The sequence below is a fragment of the Pungitius pungitius genome, chromosome 21 (assembly GCF_949316345.1).
Source record: "Pungitius pungitius chromosome 21, fPunPun2.1, whole genome shotgun sequence".
Lineage (NCBI taxonomy): Eukaryota > Metazoa > Chordata > Actinopteri > Perciformes > Gasterosteidae > Pungitius > Pungitius pungitius.
The window spans coordinates 4,775,546-4,795,342 of NC_084920.1; the positions used below are offsets into that span (position 1 = coordinate 4,775,546).

A 19,797-nucleotide genomic window follows, 5' to 3' on the forward strand; every position below is an offset into this window, starting at 1 on the left:
TTTTTTTTCTCAATGTTTTTATGAATAACATGAACAAAGAAAAAATGAAATAACCCGAACTTTCAAAATGTATTATAAAAAAGATGATGCATTGTTACTGTCACTTTAATCAATAACAGTACATGAGAAAGTTAATGCATTAACAATAAAGATAATAATGAATTATATAACAATGAAAAGGTCCAGAAGACATGATTACTTTACTATAATACTTTGAAAATAATTTTTTTGGCAACATTTTAGTATCTTCACTTCAGAAAATCTTTGAATGCACAACTTTTAGTTGCAAAGCAGTATTTCTATACTCTGGTCTTGCTTGTTTACTTCTGCCATTGTTGGCTTAACAGTAATTCCAATATTTATGAGGTGAATAATATAGTTTGACAGAGCAAGACAAAGAACAGAACAGAGGAACAGTCTTTCTCAATTAAAAGAGCACACGGTTTGACAGTTTGTCTGACTTTATTGAGCGCTGTGAGGATCAAAGGGCAGCTAGCCATGCAAAGAACTAGCCTGGTAGTGTGCATTAAGGTGAGAAAGGGAACTCACCTGGGTAACACTGATCCTGAGCCAATATTGGTTCTAGCCAGAGAAGGTAATGTTTAGCATTAGCACTTTGTAAAGGATGGATTCCCAATTAGAATTGTTGCAAAAGCAAAGGTTTATAAAGACACAGTTGTGGCTCCACAAGAAATAAGCCGAGTACAAAATAAAGTGAGTGACTAGAACTGTTGTGCATAGTATTTGAAAAGAGTTGTGCTGACTCGGCTGAATGGTAATCGAGCAAAGTGATGCATACATTGGTAAGTGGGACAATAAATAATGATCTCCTGTAATTTATAACTGAGATTAATGCCCTTAGTTGGCTCACGGATAGCTGCAAACCTCATGGATAGAGAGCTATTCAGAGCATATATAAGGCTATTTACAAATACTGTCATACCTTTATTTACAGTTATTGCTGCAACTTGTCGTCGCCTTATGGTTCATAATGAGCAATAAATCACATAGTGTGCGTTGATTTTGCCTTTTAGACTTAAAATAACAGAAACAATAACAGTCCCTTAGAGTTCCATTCAAGTAATCAAATGTGCTGCAAGAGATAAAAGCCATTCAGAAAGAATTCAGCAAACTTTAGACAGCCCAAGATGTGAACGTGACCTTCCGAGGGACTCAACGTCTGAATGGCCTTCACCACTTTCTTGATACATAACTGCTGCATAACTTTTTCTCATCCATCATCCAGAATGACGAAGTATTTCCTCGCTGTGCTATTCCGTGCAAGGAAAGCGTCCGAAAGTCAAGAAATCACACCATCCTCAATTTGTAGTGCAACAAAAATATTACAGAACTCAACAAAGAGATAAACATGCTAACGACGTGATGACAACAAGCACATTCCGGTGGTGCATTTTAGAGTTTTATGGGGCGTGAGCTGCACAAATGCGTGTAGGTTAAGTGTGGTTGAAGGACGCCTTAAGAAAGGAAAAAGCTCCCGGAGGCGCTCGCTACGCATTCGTCACATCGGAGCTGTGAAGAGCCTAATGTGCACGATAATCTAATCACTGGAGAGCAGGTTGAAACATAGAAAATCCCAGCGCGCGTGTGTGTGTGTGTGTGTGTGTTATGACTTTCATTGGATCGAGGTGTAGCATAGAAGACAATTTTTAAAATCTTTACATACACACAGTGTAATTACCTGAATCATTTTCTAGACGGAGCAGGAGTAACACATGTGCAAATCATAAAGCCACAAGGCAGACGTGTACACAGCGTGAGCTGCGTTCCGCACACACAAAATGAGATCAACGGTGACGTATCCCCTCGGCTACATCTACCAAACCACGTCGCTAAAAGTTTAGCACACAGGCCACTACCATAGACAGCTACATTCTTTCACAAAGCTCTCGGGCCTCTCAACAGCAAACAGTGACAGTGAGTGAGTTTGCTCACAAGCCTTTGCTCGCGCACCGCTCAAAGTAAGGTTTAGTCCTCTCCCCCGGTATTCGCAGAGGGGCAAAATGGCGAGAGAGGGAGCCCGACATCCTGCAAAACCATCCTCTTCAGCGTGATGCTACATTTCTGTTGTGAGTGTGATTAAAAAAAAAAGAAAAGAAAACACGCAAGGTGTAAAGTTGTGCTACAACATGAGTAGCTCTGAGGGAGCCGCCACCCTCCTTTAAAGTCTTAAAAGCTTCTGCGGGCGAAAGCTCATTTGTGGCTGGTTGTCCACTCAGGCTGCAGAGTCACGGCCTCTTTTTGGAGGGGTTGGGGGGGGGGGGGGGGGGCGGTGAGTGTTTGGCGGTCAGTGAGGTGTCGGCTACACACTCCTGAGTGCACCTCCGTCATAGCGAGGTTCTTCTTCGGGGTCAAGGAGAAGCGCTCCGCGGTCATATTTCCAGCAGGTTCTTCACGGGGACCGAGCCTCTCTTCTTCCCGCTGCTCAGCCGGAGGAAACCGTCAATCTCCTCGTTCTTCCCCACACAGATCTACGGAAGGGGGCAGAGGAGCATGGAGCGGGGAGCGGGGAGGGAGGAGCGAGGGATATTCAGTAACGTGAGAGAGCGTTTTGTGGAACCGGAAGCCCGCGGCGCGCTGTCCTCTGTTCTGCCCGGCAGTTTTCTGCAGGAATTTGCATACGTCTGAAAATGCACGTGTGGTAGAGAGGAGAAGGGTGCGCTCACCTGGGCCTCTTTCACAGTCATCTGGCCTTTGTCTCGGTTGCCGTGGAAACCATCTGTGACCTTCCACACGCGCTCACCGGGGCGGACCCGCTGCACAAAGTTGGCCGGGAACAAACCCACCTTGTCTCTGCTTTTCCCCTGGTAAACACACACACACACACGATCCCAACTATACTCTTGCAATGAGCCACGATTGGCCAGCTTGCTGAACAAGAGGAGCCATGTGTTCCGGTCGAACTGTTCACGCCTGAAACACAAGCAGCTTCCACCGCGGCTCTTGACGGCCCCTTGGGGTGGGCGCGCAAAGTTAAGATTCTTTGTGTTTCTATTCCTGTTTACTTGGCCAAAACACGCATCGCATTTTCATCAAAGTAACCGATTTGGAATTTAAATCAACCATTACAATTAGCTGACGAAAAAAAAAAATATATATATATAGATAGTTCCCTAATTAGCCGCCTCAGTAGTAGACCAGAAAGCCTCTGTAATCCCCCCTCTATGCTCTGCAGAGACCTACAAAGCCTCAACATTTAGCAGAGGCATGTTTACATAAATAACGGGTTTAAGTGTCAGTCTGTAACGTAATGGGTCTGCGGTGGGTAGAAATAACTCTCGGTACTATAATAAAGTTTATCCATCTATGTTTTTCTTTAAAAGCTGGCATCGGGCGAGGCTGGGAACGCCCTCGACGGGACTTTTTACATCGATAATATAAGCGGTAGATACATATGGTTACTGTGCTTATTATTTATTTATTTTCTAAAGTGGATGTCTCTTTCGGTGACAGGTGAAGGTTAGGATCTTCAGATGCCTCACTAAACACTCACTGCACCTCTTTGATTTAGTCTATGTGTGTTACATCCATTCAAAGGGTAGGCAGAGATTTGTAGTGATGATATGTTTTCAACCACAGTGCATTTGAGTAGAAATATTCTTTTTTTTTCACAACTCACCTTCCACCAGTCCTCGTTGGAGTCATCGGTGACTTGGATTCTGTCTCCTGGCCTGGAGTAAAAACAGTTAAAACAAAGGGCTTGATACTAAGACTTCGGCTGAGTTTCTAACTTAGTTTGATTTACCTATAGGCTAACCCTCTTTTTTTAGGAAGTTTTGTGCCGGAGCCAGGCTAACTATTCCCCCCTTCTTTCGTCTAGCTTTCTGAGATGAATAGCTAAAGTTTTCCTTAAACAGTCTCCACCATGAGTAGCATTTCCACTGTTCAATATCAAGTCATTTGTTGCCATCTGATTTTTGCATATAAACTAGAATATACCTGTTAACTCAAAGTCCATTTAATATTTTAGGTATATTACACCAAATGTTGCCGTGACATTAGTTTTATCTCAGAGGAAACTGTTCTTTGCACGTGACAAAACACTTTGTGCACGGCCCTCTTGCACAGACGCCTCCTGCAGATTAGTGGTGGGTGTCATACCACACTCAGCAGTTTCCTCCACCTACTAACATACAAAAACTCTGTTTTTTTCCCCAGCCCACTCCTCCCTCCCAATCAAAACCCTGCAACCCCCCCTACAACGCTCCTGCAGAGAAGGCAGATGGTGTGTGAATGTCAGTACATTAATGCCAGGTACACACTTCCTCCTCCTTCATTTGATTTGTTGTAACCCTCTTCTCGTGTACCCAATCAGTACAGTATGCAAAGAAATTGGACTGACTGTAGTTCCAAGTCATTCTTCTCCTGAGGCAGAAACTTGTAGAGAGCCGCATATGTGTGGATGGAGTGGACCTCTACTTTCTTAGGAGTCTGATGAAAAAAAGGGAAGTATCAAAAGAATGAAAGAGAGAGAGAGAGAGAGATTGTTATCGCCATCTGAGAGGACAGGATAGAGTTTAAAGGGGGATGACAGAAAGAAAAATAAAGTTTGCAAGCACAGAGGAGCGTGGGCTACAAACCTTCAGGCTGACTCTGTCTTCTGAATCAGCCTTTTCACTTTCCGGAGGGGTGAGCACTGGAGAGGCGGAGAGGGGGGAAAAAGAAAAGGGGAAAAAAGGAACAGGATTGTAAAAGCAGAGAAAGTGGGAAAGAGTGCAGAGGCGAAAGGGGAAAGAAGGGAGGGATACAGATAGAGGTCTAGTTCTCTTTGCAGCAAACAAAACAAAGGCGTTAGTCAACGTCATTTATTCTAACGTGTCAGCAGTATAAATAAGTTTCCCAAACTGTTAAACTGTTCCTTTCAATTCTTTGCCGTATTTATCTTAAAAGCTGAAAGACAACCAATCGCATGAAAATGATACTACTTACTTCCGGGGATGTGTTCCTCTTCAGCTATCGGCTGGTTTTCTAGTTTGTCTTGCAGTTTTTCCGCCTGTCGTGAAGAAAGAGCAGCAGCCAGCGACGTGAGCGATTTTCTTGCCGCGAGCGATGGCGGCGCGAACTCACTTTTAGCGCGCGTCTCCGTACCTCGTGACAGGGCGACTCGGAGATACTGCTGAAGCTGGAGCGGCTCAGGTGAGCCAGCGACGTGCCGTAGCGCAGGGCCTCATACACGGGGTCGACGATGCCATGATCCGCCTCTGCGCACAGACACAGAGCAACACGCGTGCGGTTTGACACCTGACGCTGCGCCGCGCGCACGCCACATAGGCCCCGGCGGTTCCGTCGCTCACCTTGGGCGGCGGGAGCCTCGATGACCACGCCCAGCGCGTCGCTGGTCAACAGCGGAGAGCTGAAGTTCCTCTTGAAGGCTCCAGTCTGAGAAGGAGAAGGAGTTACTTGGTGCGGGACAGAGCAACGGAACAAAGACGTGAAGGCGTATTTGTCTGCGAGGTGATACCTGTGTGGTTTTATCTGAGAGAGGCGGGCCTACACTACGTGAGATGGACAGGTGTCAGCTGAAAAGCTCCGATTACATGCTGATAGATTGAGAGGACACCTTTTGGTGGTTGTTCAACTCTTTTTTTATGATTGAAATGAAAGATCTGCAACATGAAAAAGGACACAATAACACACATTGGTGCAATGCAACCAAGTTTGTTTAATTAAGTACTGTGATTCAGTACAAATTCAGGGTACTTTACTCATTCATTTATATTTCATGTATTTTTAGACCTGCACGAGAAATATTCTACTTTATATTCAATGTAAATCATCTGACAGCTTCTCATACCCTTCTTATTCCAGTGAAAACATATACTTGATTAAACTAGTTGCTTACACACAATTTACACTTAATAGTTGTAAAATACTGTGAATTTGACCGTTTTCCACAGCTCTGTAAGACAACGCTGAAATAAATACAGAAGTAATGTAAAACCTGTGAGCACCAACACTTCTTTGATATCTTCAATCGTCTCACAGCCTTCATGTTTGATTTGTTCTGCTATAATATCTGTGCATGGCCTTACGAACATCTGACTTTAGTACTGTGAAGGTTCGGCATGTAGAATTGCTTTTCGAGGTTAGGAGAAGATTCCTTTCCTGAGATTTCTCTGCCGTTGGCAAAACAAAATAGCCGTCGACAGTAGAAAATACCCAAGTGCCTCAAAACAGCAGCAATTATAAAGAACGGGCTGTATCCTTTTAATTGTCGCTGTACTTCACTAAAGGTCACACCTGGCATTGGCAGTACATAACTGATGCAGAAACTTTTTCTCATACTGTGCAAAATGGCAAAAAATAACATGAAAACATGAACATGACGGTAGTAACCAAAAAATGAAAACCTTTAAAATGATTTTAATCCTGTCACATTTGAGCTGGATCATATGATCTATATGACTGCGTCACTCAACACTGATGGTGGCAATAATATACTCACCATTACCTCTGCAAAATGTGCCCCTACGCGATTGCATGCGTAATGGAGTATGACTAAACCTATTTCCTATCTGCCTTCGAGCCTATTCAGCCATGTGGTCGGCCTCTCTTTGTCAAATTGAATACTTTGATATCTGATTGTGTTTCTTTCTTTAGAAAGAAAAATATGAGAAGCTACAGTGCACCACTCATCAGGCTAAGAGATACAATTACAAAGTGCTGTATTTGACAGAATCTGTGATGGATCTGTTCAGCGTTCTCCAAATAGAAACTTATAAAGATAGTATCTTTACTTTATCTAATCTCCCTATCCCTTTTCATCACCCTTACAGTGAGTGAAACATGCTGATAAAAACATGTCAATCAGAAAAACGTTATCAATCTATTTCTCTGCTGCGCTGTGGTACATATACAGTATATATATATTCATATATACATACATTAAATTCACAATTGGCTGAAGTTAAGAATGGCAACAATTACAATCAAATAATAGAAAGTAATACTAAAAAGAATGGTTCATTTTGTTCAGTCATCCGATCATTGCAGCTTTAGTGAACAAACAAGAGATGGGAAAAGTGTATTTGTTCTTTTGTTTGTCAGTGTGAGAGAGCAGAGCAGCCGAAATCACACTCATTGGTCAGATGGGACTCTGGAGAAGACTCCAGAATTTAGGGGGAGGATTGATGCGAGTCGAAAGCCTTCCCGCAGAAGCAATTATTTTGTTCAGTGCTCAGCAGGCCTATTTCTTTAATCAAAAGCTTAGGCATCTTTAAGTTTAATTAACATTGATTAGAAGGATGTTGTCAGGATTCCAAAGCCATTTTCAAAAGCTTTATTCTGGAGAGTTTTTAAAGCTATCAAAGGTCATATAACGTATGGGTGCACTCAGAAAATGAGTTGAGAGCGAGCCAGAGCCACGGAAGTCATCGATGATCCTTTTTCATTCCTAATTACACTAATTTACTCTTTAGTGCATCTTGTGCCAGTTGTACCTGCTTAATGTTGCGCTTTTATTGTTTATTACAAAAAGTTAGGACTTCTTTACTCAAGTTTAAGCAACAAAGCCTCACTGTGCGAATACTCTATTGAAAGTAAAATTACTGGTAATAAGTCATCAAAACTGAAGATACACATTATGAAATATGGTACCATTCGTAGAGTTTTATTACCATCTGATATTTTATTTTTGCATATTATTTGAAGCATTAGGATGTAGCTGATCAGCATGATGTAAGTAATTATTAACTAGTAATGCATCCCTGTATCATGCATTTAAGTGAAAGAAGGTTTTCAAGACAGAAGATGAGAAGTCATCAGAAAAAAATTACTTTAGGACTAAACAAAAATGAGTTGGTAGGATTAAGATTTGTAACTTATTTATAAGTGCTCCGTATTAAGTAGGATTATAAGCACCTGAAAAGTGTACTTAAGTACATAAGTCTACGAAAGACTTCCTTTAGTATTAGATCTAATGTATTCAACTTTAGTCACGCTGAGACGGCCTCTCCTTCTGCTCTTTAATGAACTCTCTCCTCCGTGCAGCGACTCCATCACCGCTCCGCCTGGCCTCCAGCCATCCTGAGAGCCTGACTGCGTTTCTACTCGGCAATTACAGCATCGTCGTGTCTTCCCACTCATTTCAAAACTTCTTCTACATGCCATTGTTGACCAAAACATTCAGTTCTCTAAATGTCCATTTCAAGTGAAATGACTCGGGCAATTACAAGACCTCAAATAGGATACGGTTTGAGCATTCGGATGCTTTGGATGACACGATTTAGTCGAGAGTCAGTGAACCTCCGCCCAGTGTCAGTAAAATGCCCAATCCTCGCTCTGATGAGTGTGCAGTGATGGAAAAACACACCGCCGAAGGCTCGGCGAAAGCCTGCCGTGTCATATGGGATTGTGTGCGTTCCCAAAACACACTGAATTTCACGCTGAATTAGCCAGACCAGCTGGTACCGGGAGATATTGATTTTGCAACAGAGTTGAGGAAGGGAGGAAGGAAATGTAACACCCGGACGAGAGAGAGAGAAAGAGAGAGAGAAAGAGAGAGAAAGGAGGATTGGACGACGTCATGTGAGAGGAGCAGCACATGCGGGAGGAAGGACAAAAAGGCAGAGTGTAGAAAACGATCGGACCTGGCCACCGACACCCAATCGGTGCCATCGTCCTCAGCTGTGGCTCCTTTTAGGGCATTTGTGGTTTCTGAGATAACTTGAGCCCCCCAGGCGGCCCTCTCACACCTTCTCTCTCACAGCAGAGCCTTAATACACCTTTGAAACACACATTCCATTTATAACCTCTACATTTCTCTCTCTGCTGGTTAGCTGTATCCTCCTCCCACGAGGTGAGGGCTTTGAGGCTAAGCACATTACCAGGAAGAAAGGCTACGCCAACAGACAATTACAGCGTCCAGACGCTGTTTTATTCTGCAGACACAATGCATTCTGGGTTGGTCTCTTGCCTGCTGTGAACTCATGCATTTGCAGCGCAAAACATGAAGACGTAATTAACGATGTAAAGAGATGTTTTGCCCGTGGTAAGCCTGGCTACTGGGAGATAACTGCACCAAATGAGCAAAGCAACAAGAGAACACGGCATTTAATATCATTTATTAATACACAAATGGCGCGTTTACTGATTAAGAATGCTATGCTAAGGACAGGGAGCTATTCCCTTCACAAATAATAGCACACATATAATCGTTACAAAATATGAATGATCAGTCAAGTACATGTGCTACATTTGAGGTTGTTCATTATGATGACTGCAATGTAGTAAAATATGACAAAGACTAATAATAATATTAAGCAATATGTTACACATAGTTCCCTGCGGCCTCAAAAGGTTCACAGGTGTCCCATCGCTGCCAAACCCATTTTAGGGGGGCAGCAGAGTGTAACTATTAGCTTCTTAGGAGGTGCGTAGTTAGGTTTGCTCACCTTGCCATTACAGGGCTGCTGGGAGAGCTCCGACGAGCACCAGAGGTGCGCCGGCAGCTTACAGGCTTTACAACGCAGTCCCTGCTTGGAGTTCCCTGGAGAGACGAGACAATTCACTCCAACACGTGCTGGTAGACTAAAAGACAGCGGTCAATGTTTACGTCATCTGCAACGGGTTGAAAGACCCGGCAATGGAGGTGGGAAGCAATAACGTTAATTATTTGTTGCCGGAGTTTCATGCTTTTCACAGACCACCTATTCTAGCTTCGTGACTGTTATCCCGTTTTTTTTGTTGTAAAATGAACTGCAATTGTAAGTGCTTCAAACAATTAAAGAGACTCTCCAGAGATGCTTTGTAACTGGAGTTTGTTTTAGAAAAAAAACCCTATGTGCACCAGATTTTTGCTTCATATGTCGACCCACATGGGCGCCGGGTCCTTTCTGAGTTTCTCTGTGTGGGTTCTCTTTGGGGAACTGAAGGGTAATCATTCTAGGAAAAGGAGATACAACTCCTTAAAGAGGCCCATAAACACAATTGGCCCACATAACTTGCTTTAAATCATTTCCATCAATTTTATGCCAAAGAAATAGTCATAGAACCAAAGCAACGATCAGTAATTGTTTGAAAACCCAGAAAAAAATGTCTGAGAAAAAGACGTGAGCATATTCCCAGTGGTCAAACTTTAAAAAATCAGCAGCTCCATTTAAGGCCATTGTTTCCCCTCTTTTTTTACATTTGGCGAGGAGCACAACAATTAAGGCACACTCTTTAGTCACATTGCACCTTAGACCTACCTTGGATCATGTGTTTGCACCGCTGGCAGTTGGCGGGCCGACGGAAGACGTGCTCCTGGAAGCAGTGGGTCTTCGCCGCCTGCGGCTGCGCCTTGGGCTGGGCCTTGGAGCTCATCGACTTCGAGGGGCTGGCGGCAGGCGAGCGCGAGGACAACGAGGGGTCGGGGCTGGTCGACGGCGAATGCGACGGAGAGCGCTCGTAGGCCAGGGGGGACTCGGGGACGGGCGGGGGAGACTGCGGGGGTGCAGGCGAGGCGACGCGGGCGGAGGGAGGGCGGGGATCGCCGTTGCTGCGCTGGAAGAAGTTGTCCACGCTCTTGCTGCGCATGACTGACTTGAAAGACAGGGAGCGCTTTAACCGCTGTAACTGGAAGACAAAGACAACACAACAGGGCAACGTGAATGCTGGCTTTGAAGAATATGTCAACTGACAACTGGTTAAGTAACGTGCTTCACTTTAACTAATAACTCCCTGTGAATAAGCCCGATCTATACCAAAAAAACCCTGATGTCACGTGCAAAGTATATATATTTGTGCTTCTATCTCAATGCTCAGAGGAAGAAAAAGTGTCCTGTAGTGTAATGCAACAGGCAACATTTAATCAAAACGTGGCAGGCCGCACCTCCGAAAAACTCCACGATCCAAAATACTTGTCTTCAAGCTCTGATTGATCACAACTCGAGGGCCGTCCTGTCATTTGATTGCGACGTTATATATAGCGAGGGGGTGACATTTGAAACCAGGAAAAAATTGAAGTGTCTTCTGAAATGACAGAAAAATAAATTTCCATCTTGAGGAAATGTGCCCCTTTTGAGAAGTTAACTAACGGCCCATCAGCTCTCCCCTCTGACTGTCCTTGCTTTATCAGGCCTGCGTCTGGCCATCCATCTTCAGCCCCCTCGCCTCTTCCCTTCCATCGCAAATTTCGCCGTCCCATGCGGATCCGTGCGCGTCGATAGCCCTTAAAATTCACGTCTGATTGCTTTTATTGAGCGCCGCGCACCTTTGCACTTGATGCGGTCGGTGACGCGTGCGGCAGACACCGGGTTCATCGGGGGGTCGGCCGGACTCCATCCACTTGGCTACCTACTGTACAGTGGAACCGTTAAGTCACAAGCAATCAGCGCGACTTTGCAGCGATGGGGGTCCAATACACGGAAGCAATATCTGCTCCGAACTCATTCATTAGGGCAATTGCCCTGAGGATGCGGGCAAGGATGTGATAAGTCCCTGAGACTCCTCTATTTACTGGGAGCTCATTAGCTGTCTGTGCTGGCGACTGGCTAACGAGCAGAAACCTGCCTCTGACTTCAGAGTTATACAGACTTTTAATAAATTATGCATTGAATGTATATTTCGTGGCATTAACACGTTTCTGCTACTGAAAAGGTAGCATACCTCATTGCACATCGTACCGTCGGAAGCCAAAGTAAAAGCCATCTCCCTCCTTAGGGAATCGGATCAATGGCTCCCCTTTTTTTCTACAAATTCGCGGCTGCCAATTAGATTGAGTGATGAAAGAGTTCTCTCTGTTAGCGAGTGGCTCTCGTTAATGTTTTCTATGGGGAGCTGAGTTCATGCTTTCCTTGGTGGCCTTTTTCTTGGCTGGACTGCAGGCCAATTCAGTAATGGATGTTCCTCTCTGTTCGATTTTTAACCTGTAACGCAGGTCTTTGCTCCAGTTTCAAGTGGGAAAGTAACAATTTCTTGAGGCACAGAGGAGCCAGCACATGAGTTATAATCAATAGCTAAATGTACCTTCCTGAGCTTTTACTAAGATTAAAAGAAACACAAGAGGACTCATCCGAAGATAGAAAAGAAAAAAGCTTGTTTGCGACTTGCATTGAATTAGTAACATTGACTGATCCTGAGTGGATCTGCATCTACACAATCCCACACATCCTGTCGTATAAAAGGTTATTCTAAGACACCATCAAAGAAAAAGCGTTTAATGATCAAATGTACAAAGATGCAACGTATTTAAAATGACACTCCGTCACATTTTTTAAAGGTTTTGAACAACACATTATTTGAAAATTTAGGGAAATATTTCACTACAGAATATAATATTCTGGACACATATGTGGCTATTTTATAAACAAGCTATTTTCTTTTCTATCTTCGGATGAGTGCTCTTGTGTTTCTTTTTTTAACCTTTTGGTAAAAGCATTTTTCTCTTTGAAATGACAATATCCCGACACATAAGTCGAGTTCCAACTGGCCTCTGCAGAGCCACGACACCCATTTCAACACCGCAAGCCCTACCTTTGGGCCAGTGGTCAACATCACCGCTACCAGGAGCGTTGGAATTAATTGTTCAACAACCACAAAAAAAATTTCCACCGTTCAGGTCCCGCACTTGGGGACCTGTACAGTGGTAGGTTCCCCGTTCAGGACCACGGTCAGTTCTTCTTCCCTCAGGTTCTTTCCTCCAACCAAAATGGCTTTTAGAAGGGTTTGGTTGGCACATTCTGATTGAAGTGTGCACGTACTAGCTTCACCAGAGTGGTAAAGAGCTTAGAGTCTGTCAGAGGGATCTGATAAAAACATTGGGGTTTCACCGGGCGCTTTGTCGCGCCTCTTGACGCGTGACACTGATGCACAAGGCACCCGGTTTGAATTCATAATATAATAGTTTGAAGCGCTGCGTTACATGAGAAAGTGTCCACAGAGTGCACGGTACACACATAAACACAACATAATAGCCATTGTAGAATAGCCATTGTAGACTTACGCAAATTTGGGAGCTGAAGGGCAACACAGCACGACCTTCATTATCGCCAATCATTCATGGTTACTCTAATATTATGTGTGGCTTTGGGTTATAATGTGTGCCAGTACAGCCTGTGGTGTTTTTTTCTTATATCCATAAAACCCTCAGCGGCAAAAGAACAGAGTCCCAATGAATGCAAATCTTTTTATTTCTCCATGGACCTCTTGTGTCTCTCTGCGAGGTTTTAAAAAGTCTATTTATGGATCACAGAACTGGAGACCCATCACACTATGAACTACTGACGGCAATTAGCTCATTACAGTGAAAGTAGTTTGGCGCACTACATCAGACAGCTGTTTGAAGAACAGGAGGAAGCAAGGAATAAAAGAAAGAAAAAAAAGCCTGTGAGGCCAAAAACAACATGTACAACTGAAGAAAGAAAAAGGCTTATTGAGAGAGGAGATGGATGGAAAATGCTACAGCGACAATTCATTTGGTACAGCTCCCCACGCCTTGTATCTGAAAACCCAAAGCGCCACATCCCCCCGTCTCCGACAGACAAACGGTGCAGTGGAGACAGAGCAGACGTCTCCAGCTCGTCCTTCGGTCGATTGAAAATGAGCACAGAGCGCACGGATGTTTGGTGATGGTTTCTATAAATAGGCTGTTGTGTGGAATCTATTGATGTATTAAAAATTAAGCAGGGGGGGGGGGGTCTCACACAAGATGCCCGTTAAAAGACAAAAAATTAATCCCGGTGCCACTGCGATATGGCTCCAGTGCTATTTTAAACGTTTTTATTTTTACAACACAGATATGCTGCAGTGAGGCGACTGAGGAGAAATCGGCATAAAGAGGAAAAACTCCCTGGTAATAATTCAATGTGGACGAATCCTGACGCTTAAAGACACAAACAGTCTTAAGTATTTAACTGCAATCTTCTACAAAGAGGATTCGACTTTTTGGACACTATGTCTTCCATCTCATGATCAATCTCTAATGAATGCTGTTATGGTATCATACTGTCCAGGGTGTGTTGTTGGACTGTAACCACGGTTTTCTTTACAGAAATAAAAAAGGAAGCAAAAACAATAACAATCCTGTCACTTGACTGCCAGTATTTTCAGCTGCCAAACTGTGGGCGCATGTCCTCCGGCGCTTATTACACAAGGTTTATAAGCCAGGTCTGAATAAGAATGCTCGTTTTAGCATTGTTCAGACTCCAGCGACATTCACGAGCAGAGCCAGAGCTGCCATTGTGACTTACACACACACACACATTACACAGCAGTATAGTGCATTGTTGAGAGCTGTAACAATCTATTGACTGATGCAACATTAATAGATCAAATACATTGTATGATCCAGAATTCATTGCTCTTATTCCTAGAATGTTGGTATAAGATGAGCAGTGATTCGTGCATGCTTTTCCAACGTGTTTGCAGATGTTTGTTAGGTTCATTACTACCTTACTGAACAGTTTAGATGGCAGTATTTAAATGCAGGTTAATGCTATCTCCCGGTGGAAAAGTACTCGTATTTCCATTATGTGACTTTGGAGCAAATTACTCCCAAGTGTCTCCCAACACGCCTACCGCAGTGTTTTCTGCAGGAATTCCCTAGCTGATCATAATATTAAAAAGTATTATTCTATACACACCGGAAAGTGATTAAGTTTGACATTTTTCCTGCAGTGAGCTGAGCTTTAGAGTGAAGGAGACCTCATTAGGCAATGCTCCAGCTGCACCCTGTTGGGTAAAAGATGTGAAAGGACCTTTTGTGCAAATGTAAGGTTTCCATGCCTCAAGGCAAATGCTGCAATGTGGGGTTTGGAATAAATTCATAGAAAACGTCCTACAACTGTAATACCTTTGTGTGTGTGTGTGTGTGTGTGTGTGTGTGTGTGTGTGTGTGTGTGTGTGTGTGTGTGTGTGTGTGTGTGTGTGTGTGTGTGTGCCCTTGGTATTACAAAATCACATTGAGATGTAATGGCATTCATTTTGTACTAAAGTTTTGAAGCTCTTAGGAGGTTGGTCCAATCAGACATATGGCTCCTTTGATATCCACTGCATTTAAAAAAAAACAAAAAAATGTATTACTCAAGAGAAGGCAATTACAAAAAATGGGAAGAAAAGCTAAAACAAGGCATTCTTTATGCGGTATGGGAATACGAACCTAAAATGGACCTGAAGCAACAGAGTGATGGATTGTACTAGTGATCTACCTCAGGTAAAAAGAAATTGAGTCGGGACAAATTATCCTCCAATCCTCTTCTCATTGTCACTTGTCTCATTGTCACGGTCGCTCTTCGTGTGGCTCCTAAATACCTGTCCGTAGTTCGGAGGGATTTCTTTCTAGTGACACGTGAGCTTCTTGCTTGCAAAGACTCCCTGCGCACCCCCCACCCTTCCACCCACCTCCCCCCCAAGCCTCCACCAAGAGAAGCTCGCATTTCCTCATTCAGCAGTTTAGAGGGCTTAACTGCACAAGGCAACGGCTCTTTGATTTAAAGGCAGTGGTTGACGAACAGTATTGATTGGGGTGTTCAGAATAATTTGGTTACACTGATAACTCACTAGGGCTACACTTCCTCACATTTAACAGAGATTAAATTGAGATCTTTGAGATCTAAGACTTGGGATATCTATCAGATGAATAAAGAATAGAACCATAGTAGTAATGAAAGTAACTGATATCATCCTGTGTTCCTATATTAATTTACACTTATTGTACATCTGTGCAAGATCAATATATTCATTTTATAGTAACGATGAACCAGTGTCGAAAAAGTTCAAATCTTTCTTTTTGTATTTACTTTAATAATTCAACGGAATTTCGAGGCAGTAACTCACGTGCCGTGCGCTCATTCAGGGTTGATATTAAGGTGACATCATAGTTGCTAAGTAACACAAGCTTTCGTTGAATTCCATTAAATATTCAAGTACAAAAAAAAACAAAGTCCAATGTCCCCAAAGCATTGACGTAAGGGCGGGACTAAACAAAGGACTAGATAGAGGCAATTCTTCTTCCCAACTGTTACCCCCGACACACACGGGATTCTGCTGAATCAGCAGCATTTTACAACCCGATCAAGAAGAGTAATTCAATGACTTCATCATTAATCCAAACAGTGCTGCCTCAACATCGGATACACGAGCACAGCGTTGACGCAATTATGTAGGAACATTTGACGGCGTTTATGTCCCATTCTCTGTCTTTTTCTTGCTTTTTATGTTTATTCGTCTCTTCTTCATTGTTGTACCGTCTCTCAGTAACTCTTCGTCTGTCTGTTTTCTGACTGCAGTTTGTGCCAAAGGTCGGCGGCACGAGTCAATCACACTTGCAGGAGAGACGCAAACATATCACCAAGTGTCAGAAGACAGCACAAGAGTGGCAGAATTTGCTTTGTTCTGAAATGTAATCTGCACAGTGACACCATATGAACGGCACAGACGCATGCTGGCACACATCGGAAAAGCTCATTAAAGAAGCGTTGATACCTTTTGACACAGGAACTCGGAAATTAAAAATGAGGAAATTGAATGTCAACACAGTCAAAACCTGTCCCGATCAAATCAAATAAAACGGTATCATAATCCAATTTAAAGCAACACGTTTCAATGACTGAAGAAACAACTAATTGAAATGTGATTATTTTCATGTTTGCACATTTATGAAAGGTATTTGAGAGGATAAAAGGAGAACAATTAACCCCCCAAAAAGTGTACAGTAGTTGACTTTAATTCACTGAACTAACTAACTGAAGTTAGTGAGAAGAACAGCAGGAGGAGGAGAGCTCTGAGAAAGCGAGTGTGAACGGCAAAGTCTGAGAGAGACAGTTGCCTTCATTTCCCGTCGTAAAAACGTCTTTGTGTTGGCTGAGAAGGCGATGGACTGTGTGAAGGCCCTGTGGGCCGGGGGCACGGCGCCGCCACGCATCATCAGCATTAAAACCATCACAGTGTGTCCATATCAAACTTCACCTCCACTAAAAAGCAAAGGAATATTCACTTGTTTTCACAACGAGAGGTGGATGAGAAGATCGATATCGCTGTATGACGCAGCAGCTGGTTTGCTTAACTTAGCATATGAACGTCTAGCCTGACTGTCGAAAAGACAAATCGCCTCCAAAGCTCAACAATTGACAAACGATATGTGTCTTGATCGATTCATACTAACAAAAAGGACAAATCTGTTAAACAACTCTTCCACACCGTGTGCATTATAATCAAGTCCCATGGATGCAGTTGTAACACACGTTCAATCTCCATCTCCTCCTCGCTCTTCACCGGAGGGGATGAGGAGCGCTTCTGCAAACACAGAGACGCACTGCTGACGCAGCTCGGGGGGGGATCGCTCCCTTGCCGGCGCCGTTGTGACCGGACGACCGTTTGTGTGAATTATGACCCCCCCCCCCCCCCCCCCCCCTGAACACCCCCTACCCGCGCAAGGCACGGCAAACATCTGCAGGCGGATTGGCTCGTAAATCCGCGCAGCATCTCAACGCCCACAATGCATTGTGTTCGTCTTTAGTCGACTAGAGGGAGTGAGAGGCCCCCGTTTTTTGGGCCCCATGTCGTGGTGACCAAACAAAAGCCGACCTTAATGAGATTCGTTGTTGCCTTTGCAGCTGTAATTAGGGCCATTCTTGGCGCTCATTAGTTAAATGTGTACGTTAAAGAAGTAAATGTGAGACAGGAGATGATGTGATCATTTATTTAACGCTGACACTTTTGGTCAAGAAAGATCACATTGTCTTCTTTTTGGTAATAAAGCGAGGATATTATACTTGGTAAATTGTACAGCGCTTTTCTGATCTTCTGACCACTCAAAGCGCTTTGACACTACATGACATCATTCACACCCATTCCATACACTAATGGCAGGACCTACAATGCACAGTGGCACCTGCCCATCAGTAACTAACATTCACACACTGTAGTCACAGATAGAGGAGCCATGCTGGGCTTAAGTGTCTTGCCGAAGGACACGTCGACATGCGGGTTAGCCGGGCCTGGGATCAGACCGCCAACCCTCCGATTGGAGGACGGCCGCGCTCCCCACTCACCCACAGTCCACCAAGAAAGATGTGAGAGAGCCGTGGGGACATATATATATACTGTATATGTATATATGCACACCTGAGAACATCACAAATGCCCGGCGAGATTTACTCCCTAATATTGGGGCAGTACACAACATCTACTTTTAAACCCTAAAACAAGAGGCAATGGAGGTAGGCAATGGACAGAGAGAAGTAACGTTGAATTTAACGTCCAAAAGACCTAAATTGAAACAAGAAGGCTTTCTTTTCCATCTCTTATGAGCAGCACATGTGATCTGGGTTAGTGAGTGCCAATTGGATGGTTATATACTCCTAAATTAACCCGTTACCCAAATTACACCTTTAACTGATCTAGTGGCGGATTATATTCCAGCAGCGAAAGCACAGAAGACAACACATGGGCCATCCTGGTACCTGGGATGGTCCCGTGCGAAAAGATGCAAGGCCCCTAAAAAGTCTAGAGTGATGATGCTGTACAATATTTAATACACACTCACACACACGCACACACAATGTAATGGATGTCTTCCTTAAGCCCATCAGCAAACAACTGAATAACAGGCTTAATGGGTTCATCACTGTATACTAATGGAATCCTTAGCATTTGTACATCACACAGACACACAGCGCCCTACACCTTTATGTCAAGTCATCTCTGCCCTCTGCGACCTCTCTGAGGTCAGGTAAATTACAGGAATTAAAGCGGCTATTACAGCGGCTTACAGTTCTTACGCAACCACCACAGAATTAGCTTCGTAGGACAAAAAAACTATTTTTACGGAGCAGCAACTTTCGAGACGAACGCGCTTCAACTTACAAAATAATACTGATAAACATAAATGCGCCTTGTTTGTTTTTCGAATGAGACAGAAATGCGCACGATATGGCACAGGTGCGCGGGTACCTTGGTCTCGGGCTGGCTGGGCACGGTGGCCTGTGGCGGGCGGTGAAGGTTCTGTGGTTCGTTCTCCTTTTCGCTGATCTCCGTCATATCGGTTCAGCAAAACGCTCCTTCGGCAAGCGAAACCCGAATGGAGACGTCCACGGTGCCAGAGGGACAAGGGGGGGAGGAGGGGGGGGGGGGCGACTATGCACGCAGAGGTTTAAACATCGCCACGGTCTGACGAGGTAGAGCTGTAGTTTGCAACTGTCAAGTCATCTTTCATCGCGATAATGCGATATCCCGTGTGTGTCGGGGGTGGGGTGCGGCGGGGCTTCTTATTTTTGCTACGGTAGGGGTTTTATTTGAGGAGGGGCTGGTGCCGGTAGGTCCGTCCACTTCTCCTCCTCGCCGTCTCGATCCTCTCGCATGCACCCGCCGGACAGGTTTCCTGTGCGCTGGCACACACACGCGCTCCCACAACAACTTTGATTTTCCGCGTGACGAACGGATCGGCTCGTTCCTATTGGTCGGCACGTCTCGGAACTCGCCGGTGGGACCGGTCAGGCGCGTCCCGATTGGCTCGCTGAGGATGACGTTTGGAGCGGTAGGCGGTAAAGGATTGGATGTTGAATTCTACGTATTTAACTTTTGTGTGTTAAGCCCGCTAAAGGCTGTTCTTTAAATGAATTAAAACATATGCGTATTGATCTTAATCAAACGAAAAATAAAAAGGTCGGGCATTTTGGGTGGTTTGTTGATGATTGACAAGCATGCAAACGATGTGCAAAGAAAAAGAATACACCATCAAAGGTCCATGCTGGTCATTTGCCTGCATATCTATATACCTATCAAAATATCAACAAAACAAACAACTAGAAAAAATTAATACGATCCAAATCTGCTGTGAATAGATCAGTAATTCATAAAATA

At 44.0% G+C, this 19,797-nt stretch overlaps 1 protein-coding gene across 1 annotated transcript; it reads right to left on the bottom strand.

Annotated features, from left to right (window-relative positions):
• Positions 1–143: 143 nt before the first annotated feature.
• LOC119213116 (SH3 and cysteine-rich domain-containing protein 2-like) lies at positions 144–19,391 on the bottom strand. The gene is made up of 11 exons (XM_037464152.2): positions 18,889–19,391; positions 10,206–10,572; positions 9,411–9,505; positions 5,313–5,397; positions 5,107–5,219; positions 4,948–5,011; positions 4,599–4,654; positions 4,361–4,449; positions 3,638–3,689; positions 2,685–2,822; positions 144–2,489 (listed from the first exon to the last, which is right to left on the bottom strand). The coding sequence occupies exons 1-11, from the start codon at positions 18,973–18,975 to the stop codon at positions 2,391–2,393; spliced, it is 1,245 nt and encodes a 414-aa protein (XP_037320049.2). The 5' UTR covers positions 18,976–19,391; the 3' UTR covers positions 144–2,390.
• Positions 19,392–19,797: the final 406 nt, after the last annotated feature.